The sequence below is a fragment of the Eumetopias jubatus genome, unplaced genomic scaffold (assembly GCF_037043125.1).
Source record: "Eumetopias jubatus isolate StellerSeaLion01/CBP00866 unplaced genomic scaffold, mEumJub1_p1.0 scaffold_3, whole genome shotgun sequence".
Lineage (NCBI taxonomy): Eukaryota > Metazoa > Chordata > Mammalia > Carnivora > Otariidae > Eumetopias > Eumetopias jubatus.
Genome location: NW_028274809.1, coordinates 159,418,489 through 159,433,821, shown reverse-complemented (window position 1 = coordinate 159,433,821; position 15,333 = coordinate 159,418,489). Strand labels below are relative to the sequence as shown.

The 15,333-nt window shown below is 37.4% G+C and overlaps 1 protein-coding gene across 2 annotated transcripts in view; it reads left to right on the top strand.

The window, feature by feature from the left end:
- Positions 1-15,333, top strand: part of DACH1 (dachshund family transcription factor 1) — a 424,105-nt gene that overhangs the window by 223,256 nt on the left and 185,516 nt on the right. For both annotated transcript variants that reach the window (XM_028107845.2, XM_088021853.1), the window contains exon 3: positions 5,744-5,905. In XM_028107845.2, the coding sequence (XP_027963646.1) occupies positions 5,744-5,905 (162 nt within the window). The remainder of the gene's footprint in view (positions 1-5,743; positions 5,906-15,333) is intronic.

Sequence of the window (15,333 nt, the reverse complement as noted above, 5' to 3'; positions counted from 1 at the left end):
GATGTACGATCCCTCTCCTGAAGGCCAGTTAGAGGTCTAGGAGTGTACAAACTATGACTTACTATCCTTCCTCTGAAGGAAAATGTCTTTTTTAAACAAAATATTTCTCAATCCATTATCTTATTAGTATGAAATGAGTGTTAAGTGTACATTTAAGTTTCTCCCTTGTTGATTACATAGGATTTAGGATCTCATAAAATAAAATGAAATTATATTTGACTTCTTCGTTTAGCACATGTTTTTGTTTTGGGGTATGAGATATTTAAATGTTCTTTGAGAGTGTAAAAATCATCAAGGTTAATCATTCCTTAGTATAAGAAATTATTTATTTGTTCCTTCATCATATAATCTCACACACACACACACACACACACACACACACACACACACATATTTGTAATTTTTCTCCCAATGAGAGAAGGAAATCTGGTGAAAAACTTAATTAAAGAATCAGGAGTGATTACCCAAGCTACTTCATTAACAGTTGCCATACATGCCAAATAGATTCATACATGTTAATGGTTGCTGGAGCTAATAATGTGCAGGGTCGCTGCGTCAATAACACACAGAAGTACCACATTTTTTGCTTCTGCTGGGGTAGGCTCAAGGCACAAGAAGACTTACTTTTACAAAGTATACATCCCACTAGAGTAGTATGTCTCAAACTCTGATTCCTTGGTTGAACCTGATTTAATATTTTAACAAGTTCCCTTGTTGATTCTTAAGCACACTCGCTTTTGAAAACAAGGTCAATGATGATCTGCTTGGTTAATAAACTTTTATTGTAAGATGCAGACACACTTTAGTGTCAATTACTGTCATCAAATAATCTAAGGGCAGTGAGCATCAGAATCGACCTGTTTGTTGAAAGGTAAAAACACAGATTCCTCAGCCCATCCTAGACATAGTCTGTGAATGTGTCCCTGGGGAAGATCTCTGACTTTACCATGCATGACAGCTGGATTTGATGTTGACTATCACTTTGAGAAACACTGAATTACCTAGTTCTGAGATAAACATAGTTCGTCTTGATTGGGAAGAATTAAAACAGTGGTAAATTTGCAATATAATGTGCTTGAGGGTGGGATACTGAAGGAGGACATAAAAATCTCTGTGAATCTGAGGCAAGGGGGAAAAATGCTATGAGAAAAGGGTGAGGTAGGGAGGTGAAGGTGCATGATAAATGTCATGGGTTGCCAGTATTTACACAAGTAGACAATTCTTGATGACATGTAAATGTTTTCAGTTTGAATTCTCTCTCTATATATAGACCAAAAGCTAGAGTTATTTTGGGAATTTATTATAATGTTTTTTTCAAAGGCAACTTCATTTTGGAACAAAATATACAATGGGACCTCTTTCTAAGAGCAAGGTGGAGGGGATTTGAGGATTACATCAGAGATTTGAAAGGGCCATTGCAAGGCCAACAGGAAGTGCAATAAATACAGAGGGCTGGTGAGCCTTTTGTGATCCTCTCCAGTGCTAGGCAAATGTAGCTTGGGAGAGTCATGCTTTGTATTAAATTCATGAAATTTGCTACTCCTAGTATATTCACATTGATTGTAATATCAACATAATGCCTTAATAATAGATATTGTTAAAATAGTGACCATATTTCTCCTGTGGCTGTCCAAGTACTCTAGTTTCAGAAGTGTTTTTTCATTCAGTGACAATTTGTGGCGGGCATTGTGGTAGATGTTTGGGATACATATATTAGTGACATATTTCTGTGCTTTTGGTGTTATAACCTAGTTGAGGAGGTAGCTTTAAAGCCTACCCTCACCCTTGGTACCTCCCTTACCCCCCCAAAAAAAAGATCATTAAAAAATTCAAGGGACTGAGTTTCTCCTCTCAGATTGCACATTGAAATGACTTGGGGAACAGTGAAATCCACCCCAAAATATACAGATGTAGGAGCCCCAGTCAGAACGTCCTATGGTAGGACTCAGCCATTTGCATGGCTTAAAAGCTCCTTGGGGGATTCTGATGCACAAAGGATAGCAAACTCACAGAGAGCAGGTTGAGAACACAAACAAGAGGATGGCTGGCTCTCCCCTTGAGGAGTAAGGAGGGTCAGCTCTTCAAAAGAAGTGTGTTTTGAGCTGACTCTTCAAATGTTGATCATTGTTTCACAGGTAGATTGAAGAGTCAGGAAGCTGAGACTGCTACTCCTAGAACATAATATATAAGCCACCAGATAAGGGACACATGGCTGGGCTGAGGCAGGGATGGGGAAGTTTTCTAGAAATGGGAACATGAGCAAAGTCTGGCTTGAAAGAAGGGATGGGTAGTCCATTAGAGGAAATGGGAGAAGGCCAATGTGTCTAGAGCACAGAGAGCCAGTAGGACCTGAGGGAATGGATGATGCTACACAGATAGGCAAGGGACTGAGCATGAAGGGCCATGACAGCTACATGAAGCACCCCACTTGCTCCTAAGAGCAGGCATTGAATGTCTCTGCTGAAGAAAGGGTGACAGCTAGCACTAGAGGGAGCCGGGAAAATGGAGAAAATTGCTTGAATTTGAAAGCTATTCAAGAATTAGAATTGTGAGCCAGGTGAGTTTAGTGGGACTAAAATCAGCAGCGGCTGAAAATGTCATCACTTTTTACTGACTTCATTAAACTAGATTAAAAATCCAATACTTATAAGTATCATAGAGTTCAGCGATAGCATGTATGGGTCACGTCCTTCCAGTAGTCGCCCTTATCTGCAGTTTCCTTTCCCCAATTTGGTCAACTGCAGTCTGGAAGCAGATGATCCTCCTTCTGACAAGTCATCAGAAGGTCATTAGTAGCCCAACACTGTGTCACAGTGCCTGCGTCATTCCCCTCACTTCACCTCATCACAAGAAGGGTGAGTGCACTACAATGAGATATTTTGAGGGAGAGGGAGAGAGACCACATTCACATAACTTTTATTATGGTATACTGTTAGAATTGTTCTGTTTTATTGTTGTTAATCTCTTTCTTCCTAATTTATAAATTAAACTTTGTCATAGTTATGTGTATATAAGGTTCAGCACTGCCTGTGGTTTCAGGCATCCAATGGGGGTCTTGGAACATATCTCCCATGGATAAGGGGGGAGCCACTGTATATCTTTTGAAATTTGTATTAGAAATGTAAAACTGCAGGGATATACTGTCAAGTGCACAAATAGAAGAGTAGCATAAATAAGATCAGCTACATAAACTTATAAAAAATATTTTTAAAAGTCAAGTGTTAAATAATGTAATTTATGTTAAGAAAAAAAAAAGAAGAAGAAGATAGCAGGAGGGGAAGAATGAAGGGGAGTAAGTCGGAGGGGGAGACGAACCATGAGAGACGATGGACTCTGAAAAACAAACTGAGGGTTCTAGAGGGGAGGGGGGGTGGGGGGATGGGTTAGCCTGGTGATGGGTATTAAAGAGGGCACATTCTGCGTGGAGCACTGGGTGTTATGCACAAACAATGAATCATGGAACACTACATCAAAAACTAATGATGTAATGTATGGTGATTAACATAACAATAAAAAATTATTAAAAAAAAAAGTCAAGTGTTAGTGTCACCAGCTAAGGAGAAATAAGATTCTTCTAGCCAAGGGGGCTGTAGCCAGTCCACCATATCCTGCAGGAATCAAAGCTAGGACTGGACTTTTTGAGGGAGTAGAATGCAGGGCATGCCTGCATCCCTTCTTATAACATGATATGGCTGGGGGCACTTGGGTGGCTCAGTGGGTTGAGCATCTGACTCTTGATTTCAGCTCAGGTCTTGATCTCATGGTCATGGGAGTAAGCCCCACATCAGGCTCCAGCTGAGCATGTTGCTGCTTAAGATTCTCTTTCCCTCTCTCTCCCCCTGTCCCTTCCTCATGCTCTCTCTCTCTCTCTCTCTCAAAAGCAAAACAAAACAAAACATGATATGGCCTTTTTCACATAGTCTATCTCGTTTAATCCTCATATTATCCCTTTACGAATAGAATGACTTTACAGATGAAGAAACCATACTCAAAAAGACTTTATGGGCTGTCTAGGGCTACATCATGCATAGTTATATTTCATGCTACTGAATTTGATTCAGATCTCTATAATAATAACAATCATATCTCAAGTTGTAGTTTTATCTTCCTTATTTGAATGCTATAAACAAGATTTACCTGCTACATGAAAGCAAAGATAAAGACCCTGCAAGTGTCATCAGTTGGAGATGAGGCAACCCAGGCAATGACAGGAAGGGGCATGTGAGATGGTCACATTTGTGACAAGGCAAAATCGAGGAAGAGAGAGTTGCTGGGAGACACAAGGCGAATTTTAACAGGAAAGAAAATGTTCTGAAACACCTTTGAAGGAAATGAGTAACTGGGGAGTAAATTCAATCATAGGAAGATGAGAGAATCAGTTCAAGTTGGGACTTAAAAGGCAACAAATGTACAGTGTAAACCCAGATGAATTCTTTGAGTTTACATCAATAGCTTTTTAGAGAGTAGTTATCAGTTTTTTCACTCAGGATCTATTCTGAAGGTCTTGTTGCATTGGGGTGAATGTTGTCAAGGCCTCTTTGATCTGATCTGAAGGAAAGGTGAGCTCTTCTAACCTCTAAAAAAAAATAGCAGAGATTTCTAGGAAAGAAAAAAGACTTTCTCATAGTTTCTGAGGCCGTAACTTATTTGCTGCAGTACCTAGAAGTGATGATTAGTGGGGAGAAAAAGAGGAGAGAGGTGTTCAGTCTCTAATCCACCAGCTGAGAGTGGAAATAAATCACACAGATAAATTCAAACCGAGTTGAAGCACTGTAGTCAGAAAATCTGAAGCAGCCATAGCAAAGAGAAGATGGGGAGCAGGGATGTATATCCTCTCCTAGACTGTAAAAGTTTTAGAATTAGGGGAGATTATTCAGATGTTGCAGTGTCTGTCATTTTGCGGGTGAGGGATGCCAGGATGAAGTGAACGGACATGGTAAAAAAGTTCACACCTTCAAGAAAAACACACCACTCCCCTGCTCTAAGTCCCCTGCTGGCTCTCTAGGGCATGTCTGTAAGGCATGGCCCTAGTTTTCTGTTCTTCCATAATCTGGCCTCAAATTCTATTTCTAATCTCACGTCCACTCCCACGTCCCGTTCTTTGGATGAGCAGAGGTGAACTGTTCCGGGCAAACATGGCACAGTGGTTAAAAGTGTTCACTCTAGGGCTAGAAGGCTGGGAGCTGAGTGGTCAGGGGAGTGAACTGTGGGGCAAGGCTATACCAGACAAAGGGAATGGCACATGTGAAGGCACAGGCTCGAAGAGGCAGGGCACGCACGTATGCATCTTGGTGGCATGTTCAGGTAGCTGGAGGGTGGCCTGAGGATGAGGAAAACGGAGTGATGAAGTACGTTTGCACTTTCTAGTGAAAGGTTTTGGGAATTAAGCTAAGCAGTTCAGACATCCCCCCCCACCCCTCTAGGCAGCTGCACAGGATTTTAAGCAGGGAGTAACATACTCAAACTGGTTTGTTCCAGAGAGAATTCTGGATGCATTTCTACCGCTGTCCTTTTATGTATGAATTATGTTTCTGCTAATATTTAATTTGGGAGTTTAGAGTGCATTCTCCCCCTCATATCAATGTTTCTTCATTGGCTAGTCAAGAATGAACATAGGTTATCAGAGTGGTGCATGGAGCAATCCAATACTCGAATATGTTTGCATGTGTGCTCTCGAAGTACATGGACTATTACATGAAAGATCAGAATTTGAATTATCTTGTTTTTAATTTATTCTTTTAAGGTCTGACCGCAGCAGCTGCAGCAGCTGCTGCTGCTACCAATGCAGCCATTGCTGAAGCAATGAAGGTGAAAAAAATCAAGTTGGAAGCCATGAGCAGCTATCATGCCGGTAATAACCAACATGGAGCCGATGCTGAAAATGGGGACATGAATTCAAGTGTTGGTAAGTTGTAGGTTCGTGGAAACTTTTGTGATCATGTGGCTACCAAATTACTTTCTTTTCCAGGATAAAAAACCCATCAGGTGCCCATTCAAGAAGCTGGTAACTTTGAGCCTAGAAAACAGTGTATATTTTGGAGATGCTATTTGCCCCTCTAACAACATGCACTCCAAATAAATAATTAGCAACATAATTTTTTAATACAGGATCAATTTTATGTAGGCAACTTCTACTAACAGCATTCAGTTAACATCTTTTGTAATACAATTAAGTTGCAATAATCAGAATTTTAGTTTAGTTTAGTGTAGTTTAGTTTTTATAGAGCATGTGTGAGTAGGTGGGGAAGGGCAGAGGGAGAGAGAGAAGCTTAAGCAGCCTCCATGCCCAGGGCAGAGCCCCACGCGAGGCTCTATCTTAGGACTCTGAGATCATGACCTGAGCCAAAATCGAGAGTCAGACATTTAAGCGCCTGGGCCACCCAGGTACCCCAATAATCAGAAATTTAAAATATTGACTATAGGTAAAGTGACCAGAATATTTACAGGCAAACCCATGCTTTATCCTTTTAATTCCGATTGGATTTGTTATCAAATAAGTTTGCATCAACATCAGAACATATAAACTTGATTCTTTTGTGTACTGCCAAGAATTATGTTGAGAGTTAATTCTTTCTATATATAACTATTACCAATTTCTCTCATTGTAAATATACAACTTTAATTTCTCTTGATTTTTTTTTCTTTCTTGAGATGTGGAGAAAGAGATGAAAAGTTAATAGTCATTGTTTAACCAAAACCAACAGCTTTCTCTTTGCAGAATTCATTTGGGTAGCTCATTTTTCAAATACAACTTCACATGTGAGTTAATGTTTTTTATTGATGATATCTTTCACATCTCTGTGTTGGTAAGATAAAACATTGTATTCTGCCACTGCACTGTATTGTTTCTCTTTAAAATGTAGAAATTGTGCTCAAAATATAATTTAGCAAGAGAAATTTGGCTACTACAAGATATGTATAAGATACTCTATCCAACATATGTTCATGAAGGACAAAGTAATTCATGGCAGTTCGATTAAATTTTCTTCTCCATGCAATGTTTTCATAGATTATTTCTTTAGATAATCAGCAGCTCTCTACTTTCTGTCCAATGTCATAGAATTAAGGGCATAGGAAGAAATACTATGGATTGTAGTAATAATCATTCTTACAACACTTCCATGGGAGGATACACTGGGTATTAATGTTAGAGTAGGAAGTAATTTTCAAATATATATACAATACACAAAATACCATTGCTTCAGTGATGCCAAAGGGTAGCTTCTTATGTTGAAAAGGGAAAAATAGAAATTTCCCCATAGCACTACACAAGGGAAATAGAAAAAGGGTGGACGTAATTGGTTTCATTTGAAAATAGGTTATAGAGAAGGTGGTGGCAATTCTTAGAAGGATGAAAAGATGTGGAAGAGAGCCAAAACTATGGCTCTACACCGGGCAAGGATGAAGGAAAACATGACTGCTTGCATTTGTAGGGCTCCTAGGGAGAGGATGGAGGGCTGCGGGTTGTTAAGGTCATGGTTCACACACATCAATTCAGACTTTTGAAAATTAAAAAGTTTTGAAGTAAAATGAATGAATTATAATTTTCTTTTTGGAACTATTATATACATTTTTTTTAAAAAAATAAGCAGCTTCTTTCTTTGGCCTATAAAGTAGAACAAAATTAAACACTTCTAGGGGCGCCTGGGTGGCTCAGTTGGTTAAGTGACTGCCTTCGGCTCAGGTCATGATCCTGGAGTCCCGGGATCGAGTCCAACATCGGGCTCCCTGCTCAGCAGGGAGTCTGCTTCTCCCTCTGACCCTCTTCCCTCTCATGCTTGCTATCTCTCGTTCTCTCTCTCTCTCTCAAATAAATAAATAAAATCTTTAAAAAAAAATAAAGACTTCTAAAAACAAGTCATTGGCCACTATAAATTTTAGTTACCATTGCAAAACAAACTGGATTGTTTTCAAAATTTTAGAAGAGTAAGCATTTAACGCAGGCTGTTCTTACTAGTTGGTGTTGGGAGGAGGAATATTTAAGTTAGGCAATTTCATAACATTGACAACAAAAGATATTAAAACATGATATCTCTGAATTTCCTGGGCAGCAGAGCAGAAGTTGACTTTGGAAAATCCAATAGGCATAAGATAAAGAGAACATGGCTCATAATTAGGCATTGACATACATTTAATATTTGCAATTATAGAGTAACACTTGCCTACTGACCAAATTGTGGTTTACCTTAATGATTTTGGTACATAGGCTACCATAGTGTCTTAAAAAACGAAGGAATTTGATTTTTCTTTTGTGTTCTAGTTGGAGGAAATCACTTTTCTTCCATCAAGGTATTTAGTTGGCAGTTTATATTGCTTTTTAGTTTTGACCCCCACCACCCAACACCAATCTGAATCAGGAGCAGAAATTTATTTGAATTTTCCTACAGAGTCTTAATATTTTTAGAGTGCATTAACATTGGTGTCATTGCTAGTCCTTGAGGCAGGTAGATCATTTTTGTTAGATATATGTAGCTGATTTGGGGGGGAAATGTTATCATTGCCATTTTTATTCTAGTCTCACATGCCACTGTTGTCTAAGAATTTATGACTTATTATCCTTCCAGAGCACACCCCCCCTTTTCTAGAGATCAGGGAAAGAAAGTTTGGTGGAGGGGTTGGGTAAGGAAGGTACAGGGTGTTGGTGGTTGGTGGGTGTTGGGGTTGAGCTTGCATAGATCAAAGTAGTTGCTGAATTGGGCAGTTATTTTATATGGCCCCTGTCTTCTCTGGTTCTGACAACAGTGCCTGCCTCTTGTAAGTGTTCAGCAATTACCTGTTCTGTGACTTTGGGAAGTTATGTAAACTTTCTGAGCCTAACATTGCATATCTGAGAAATGGCATAATAGTATCTACATCACGAGAATTAAAGGAGATCCTATTTGTCAAGTGTTTATTTATTACAACGTCTGCTTATCACATTGTTTGGTCACCAGTAAGGGTAGTCATATTGGTATTGCTTTTGCTATTATTATTATTCCAAATTTGCCCTCCTGAGAATTACCTTCTTCCCCTTTTTACAACCATTAACTATTTCCTTCTCTGTGTTCCTATTCTCTGTTAGGTATTTTTTTTTTAAGATTTTATTTATTTATTTGACAGAGAGACACACAGTGAGAGAGGGAACACAAGCAGGGGGAGTGGGAGAGGGAGAAGCAGGCCGCCTGGAGAGCAGGGAGCCCAATGTGGGGCTCGATCCCAGGACCCTGGGATCATGACCTGAGCTGAAGGCAGACACCTAATGACTGAGCTACTCCGGCGCCCCTGTTAGGTATTTGTTAAGCTGCAGGCCTGTGAGTAAATTTGGGGGGAGCCACTGTGTCATTTGGATTTTGTTGTGCATTTGATTTTAGCTCATTCTAGTAACACGAAATAATTATAATCCAGTCCCAGCATTCAGGCGGTATATAGTCTATGGGAGGGATGGCTACATAAGTAGGCAGTCAAAACAGGATGTGCTAGATCCAGGAGTATCAGCTAGTATGAGGTGCTTAGGAAGTGGTATTGAAGCCTAGGAATTCCAGGCAGAATCCCAAGAATCTCAAAAGCCTATATTTCAGAATACAAACTTACTGCTCTCATGAATCTATCAATTGTCTCTTTGAAGGAATGAAAGCCCTCAGAGAGGGGCCACTTATATGATGTATTGTTGCTGCTCAGCCCTGCCCAAATACAGTGACATTTTTTAAATCAATTCGGGTTTCCTTTTTCTCTTGTACTCATCTGGCCCACAAATTCTGTTAAACATTTTAGATTCTCCTGTGTAGGAACATTACCTGAGCCCCCCCACCCTGGTTGTAAGAAAGTCCTTACCCCCTCAGAAAACAGATTTTCTGTTTGTTTAGTTTGGTTTGATTTGGCTTAGTGAGGTGAAGAGATCTTTTTATCACTCATGACTTCTAGTTCTCAATATGAATTGTCAAAATTAGCCCCCCCAAAGTGTTTAGAGCAATCTGTGACACTGGCAAATTATTTTATATTCCAATTTTACATGGTATCCTTGAGCTCTCATCTTCCCAACAGAATGATCATTTTAGGAAGAAGTGAGGACTTCGGGATAGATCCGAGTGAGGCATCAGCACACTGAGTAAAATATATGGCCATGTCTCCATTCTCCCTCATCCACAATCAATTGGATTCTTTTAGTTTAATATTTACTTGCTAAGATGAGATGCTAGTCTGCATGGTGATAAACAGTCTGCTCCTGGCATCTGAAGGTGACCTGTCAGTTCATATGGACAAATCTCCTGCTTACTGAAATGTACAAAATAAATCATTAAAGCAGGCAGGTGCTCATTCCCAGATTTAAATCACCATAGATTTATGATTTGAATTAATGCTTCATTTGGCCATAGAAATAGATGCTGAGACAAATGATATGCACTGGTTGGGGTTTCCATACTGTAGCCATCCTGATATTGATTACTGAGATGTCTTTGCAATCTCTTGTTTATATCAAGTACTATCTTGTGACAGGTTGGCTGATATGAGCTACACTGCAGATAAGAAGGAAAAATGTCCTGGATTCTTTTTAGTGGCAACACTATCCACAACATACAGGCCAGATAAATTGCTATTTTTTTGCTTTAAGGACTGATCTACATAACCAGCTTAAAAAAATGCTGCTTGGAAATTGGGACTGGGATATTGGAAAGGCAGAATTTAAAACCGGTGAACCCAAGGTCAATCCCATAGTATCTACAGCTGTGTTTTTATCTGCTTATCTTTTTTTGGGGGGGGGGCATCATGCACATTTTTGAGGATACTAAATTAATCACGATCAATTTAATCTAAATAAAGGAAACTTATTTTTACTTCTAGTTTTTAAATGCTATATAAATATTGACATAGTAAGCATCTCAGTAGTTTCTATGTTATTTAAATACTTGCTAGACCTAGTATCTTATTCCCTTAACTAATGACAACAAAGGAAATGACTCTTTAAAGATAAATACATTAAATATTATTCCCAAGTGCAAGACTTTGTGCACCATAATTTACCAGGAGGCAGGAAAAGACTGCATTTTTACCTTCTCTGAACATTTTATTTAAGGAAAACACTATGTACACAGTTTAAAGAATACTCGGAGGATTTAAGAGGGACCTTTGCCACTAGCTAATATCTGACTCATAGAACTGGTAAACAGCTATCAACAATAGGAGATTGCTTGCTTAGTAGGAAATGAGTTCATATCTATTCAAAATGTGATCTCAAAACAGATGTCCCAAGAAAATCTCATTGTTTAAACTATAGTCAGAACCCCCTAACTGCTGTTATTTCTTGAAGGAAGTGAAGTAATCTTAAGACTTCAGAATGTCTCTTTCTGAACACTGGAACACAAGAGTACACTGATCACTGAGGCAGTGACCCACCAACTGCACACACACCTCACGTGCCTAAATGTACGATTTCGTTTTCATTTGCTTAAGCTTGCAATAGTTAACAGGGATGTAGGACTTTCAAAGTAAACACAAGAACTTGAGTTTGGGATGAACAGCTATGTTCTTCCATAATATTCTTTACTCCTTATTTCTGTGCATCAACCAACAGCAATAACAAGAACAACAATAACAACAACACAAAAATGAGGGAAAGAAAAGCCCGGGCCAGTAGGAGATAAAATTATCTTACCCAGCTGACCATCCTCTTATCTTTTTTTTTAAAACATTCCAGCAGAAGTAGAATAGTTTATACTGTAGTCATTTCCTTTCTTCTAACTCATGTGTGTATTTGGAAGGAAAAATTAATTTTATGATCTCAGGAAAAAAGTCTTGGAGACCTTGAGAAAGCAAATAAAAGGAAACTGAGAACACAGGCCACCAAGCAGATCTCTGCAGTTGCACATTGGATCCTCTGCCTTGGCAATGTTAATGAACCTCAAATCCTTCCTATAATTAGATGAGGGAATTGCTTATATTTTCAAACAGATGATGCTGCTATAATGAAACGATTGACAGGGAATTTAAGAGTGTCTACAGTAGTCATTTGGTTTCTGTTATAAAAAAAAAGTTTAAAAAGAAGATTGGCTTTAGACATAGGTCCTGGGAGAGGTAGTAATTTACATAGCATGCTATGACAGGTGTCTTTGTATAGTAAGGAAATAAAATGGAAGACTAGAGAAATGATGGGCAGGTACAGCAATTTTTTTGGGGAGGGGTGTCCTATGCTTATTCTGCTTAGGTTTTTTAAAAGGGGCCGAGGCTCAAGAGATGGATCCGGATTGAGTGCACAGCTGTAACTGCTGATGAGCTAATTGCTCCTTATCTCTCAGCCCCATTCATCTTCATTTTTTACCAATTACTGAGAATTATCTGTGTTCTCAGTTGGATATGAGAGTTAATCCTTTTTGGTTAAGCCGGCAGTACTGTGAGCAGATTCCAAATCGGAGGGTGAAAAAGCCAAAGCCAGTTTTCTCTAAAAATGTCTCCAGTTCAATTACAGTATCACTGATTCATAAGAAATTTGCCATTGTTTAACAGATTAAATGTGGAAAGTTTTTTTTTTTCATACTTTCTTAGTTTCGCTGCCTAACAATGATTTGTAAGATCCTTCTTCCTGTCTGATGAGTAAATTTAACAATATTAACAGCCAGGGTCTTGTAAACATGGAAACACACACAAGACTACCCTAAAAGGCCAAAAGGATTCTGACACATGAAATGAGAAATATTTTAGAAGTGATAGCTGTCAATTTATATATAAACACTTTAAATTGATGCTTTTGCTCTGTGACTTCACATATGGTGAGGAAAAGTATGTCCAAACATAAACCTTTTCACAAATGTCACATGAGTGGAATTTAAATGGAAGGACCACATAAGCATCTCTTGAAAGTGTAGGAACTGCCCTGGTTTGTAATTCAATCGATTGTGAATAAGCCATATGGTTCACATCATTCCTTATGCAAAAGATGTCTTCATATCCTGACATTTCACACAAAATTGCTTACCCCAACATTAAAAATCTAAGAAGTAGCAAGCTACTCTTTCAGACATTTTAATGCATTTGTAGATATCTAATATTTCTGGCATTTTTCTTCATTAAATATTTTAAATATGGTAATCTATGTGAAAATATAAAGAATAGACAGCTAACTTAAAATTATCAAAAATTATTGTCTAAAATTTAAACATCTTCCGGCATGACCAAGATAAGTCCTTTTAGATGCATCTACAAACTGAGATGGTAGAGCAGAGAGCAAAATATGTCAGAAGATTTAGCTTCTAGTAGTAACATAGCTAATAAATAACTCAGCTACTTAGATAAGTCTCTTAATATCTCAGCTTTCTTATTAATAAATAAGCAGCTTGATGCTCAGTTACCCTCTTGGCTCTAAAATTCTTTGATTTTTGAAAACTCCATAGAAGATAAAAGGCAAGAAGGTATACTTTATGGTGATTTCCAAAATAAAATACAAACCTGAAATAATGTAAATGTTCAAAACAAGGCACCATTAAATATATTTTAATATGCAATTTCATATAATATTACAGCCATTACACATGATAGGTAAGGGTGGAAAATACTTATTTTGAATATAAGAGAATAAGATGATATAGAATTTTATACCCTTGTAATATATATATTATATGTATATTTATATATATTGTATATATTATATATATTTTATTTGATGTTCTATTCTTGTAATCGTAAAACATAAGGAAATGTAAGATATACTCGTTTGGATATGGAGATATATGTATATATATCCATTTCATTAGAGTTGGAAGGAACTGGGCAAGAGTTTATTTTGTTATGTTATTGTGGTAGAATTGTGAATAGTTTCTCAAAAAGTGTAAGATAGCGTTAAATTAGATTATTTTAAAGTGACACATCAGCGTACTAAAAACTGGTTGTTTTATTAGGCCCCTTTTCATGATTTTCTAGAAAGCACATCATTTTGCATTTTTTCTCATGACATTTTTTATATTTATTGGTTACATAAAAGAAGAGAAACACCAGGGATCATAACAGTGACTATTTATGGAAAAAATACATTTCGATTTTTAAAAGAACCCTTTTCTCACTTAAAAGTTTTTGATCAAGTATTTCTAAATCCATGCTTCTATGTTAATAAAATAATCAGAGTTTGATTAGTAACACAAACTAGCTTCCTGTGTGAATTATTAAATGTATTTCATGATAAGTGGAATGCAGAGAATATTTCTACTTTATTTAGTGTCTGCTTCATTTTCATGAAGTTTCTTAATTTATATGGACAGTTGAAGAACATAATTAGGAAATATTAGCCTAATGTTTTTGTTTTAGTTTTAATATTGCTTATTCCTACTAATGACAGCATAATGAAGTAACCCTGATAATTCAAGCATTTCATACTAAGGTATGTAAATTAAATTATTTTATTTGATGTTCTATTCTTGTAATCATAAAATATAAGGAAATGTTAGATATACTCACTTGGATATGTTATAGGGTAAACTCTATCCCATTCCAGGAGATTGAGAGCATTTATGACAGCCTTGGAAATACAATTTTCATTGAGGAGGGCCCTAAAAATGATCTTTGTCAATCTACACTAACATGCCATAATGTTCATATAAACTTCAAAAATATAGTGGGAGCAAGCATCTCAGTTTAAAATAACCTCAGGCCTTCTTCAACCCTTTTAATATCAGATAACTCATTTTATTCATTAATATGACTATTTTATCTGTTTTAGATTTTAACTTCATATGATGATATACGCTTAAATAAATCTTCAACTTTGTGGTCTGTAAATTATAATGTTTAGTGATAGAAGTTTCGAATATCTTAGGATGACCTGATATTAGAAAGTTTATTCTTTGAGATGTCACTGGGGTCCAACATTATCTGTGAGTGTGAGCCTACAAGTTTATAACTCTGAGCCCTATGACCCTGTCACCAGATCTGGTGTTTCACATTTGTGTGACTGTGATTCTTTTCCAAAGTGTCCAAATATTCCAAAATTGTACAAAGTCATCTGTATGAATGCTGGCCTGTCAAAATGAATATAAAATGGAATAACTAAATGATAATAAGTAAATAATATCATCATTGACATAAATGCCTAAAACTGTCAATTCACTTATGATGAAATAACGTGGCATACATAATCTTGCAGACTCTTGATGCCCCCTCCTCCTCCCCACCCCCATCCCCCCCGCCCCATGAACCTCGATCATTTGGAAAAGAGGAAAGAAGAGAGGACTTAAATATGGTTTTCTTTAACAGCAGGTTATAATGGAAACACAGACCCTTACATTCAGTGCTGAGAGAATTACCAGTTTGATAATGATTAGGAATGTTGTTATTAAAACAGTATGTGCAGTTCATTTTCAACAGTTTTGAATT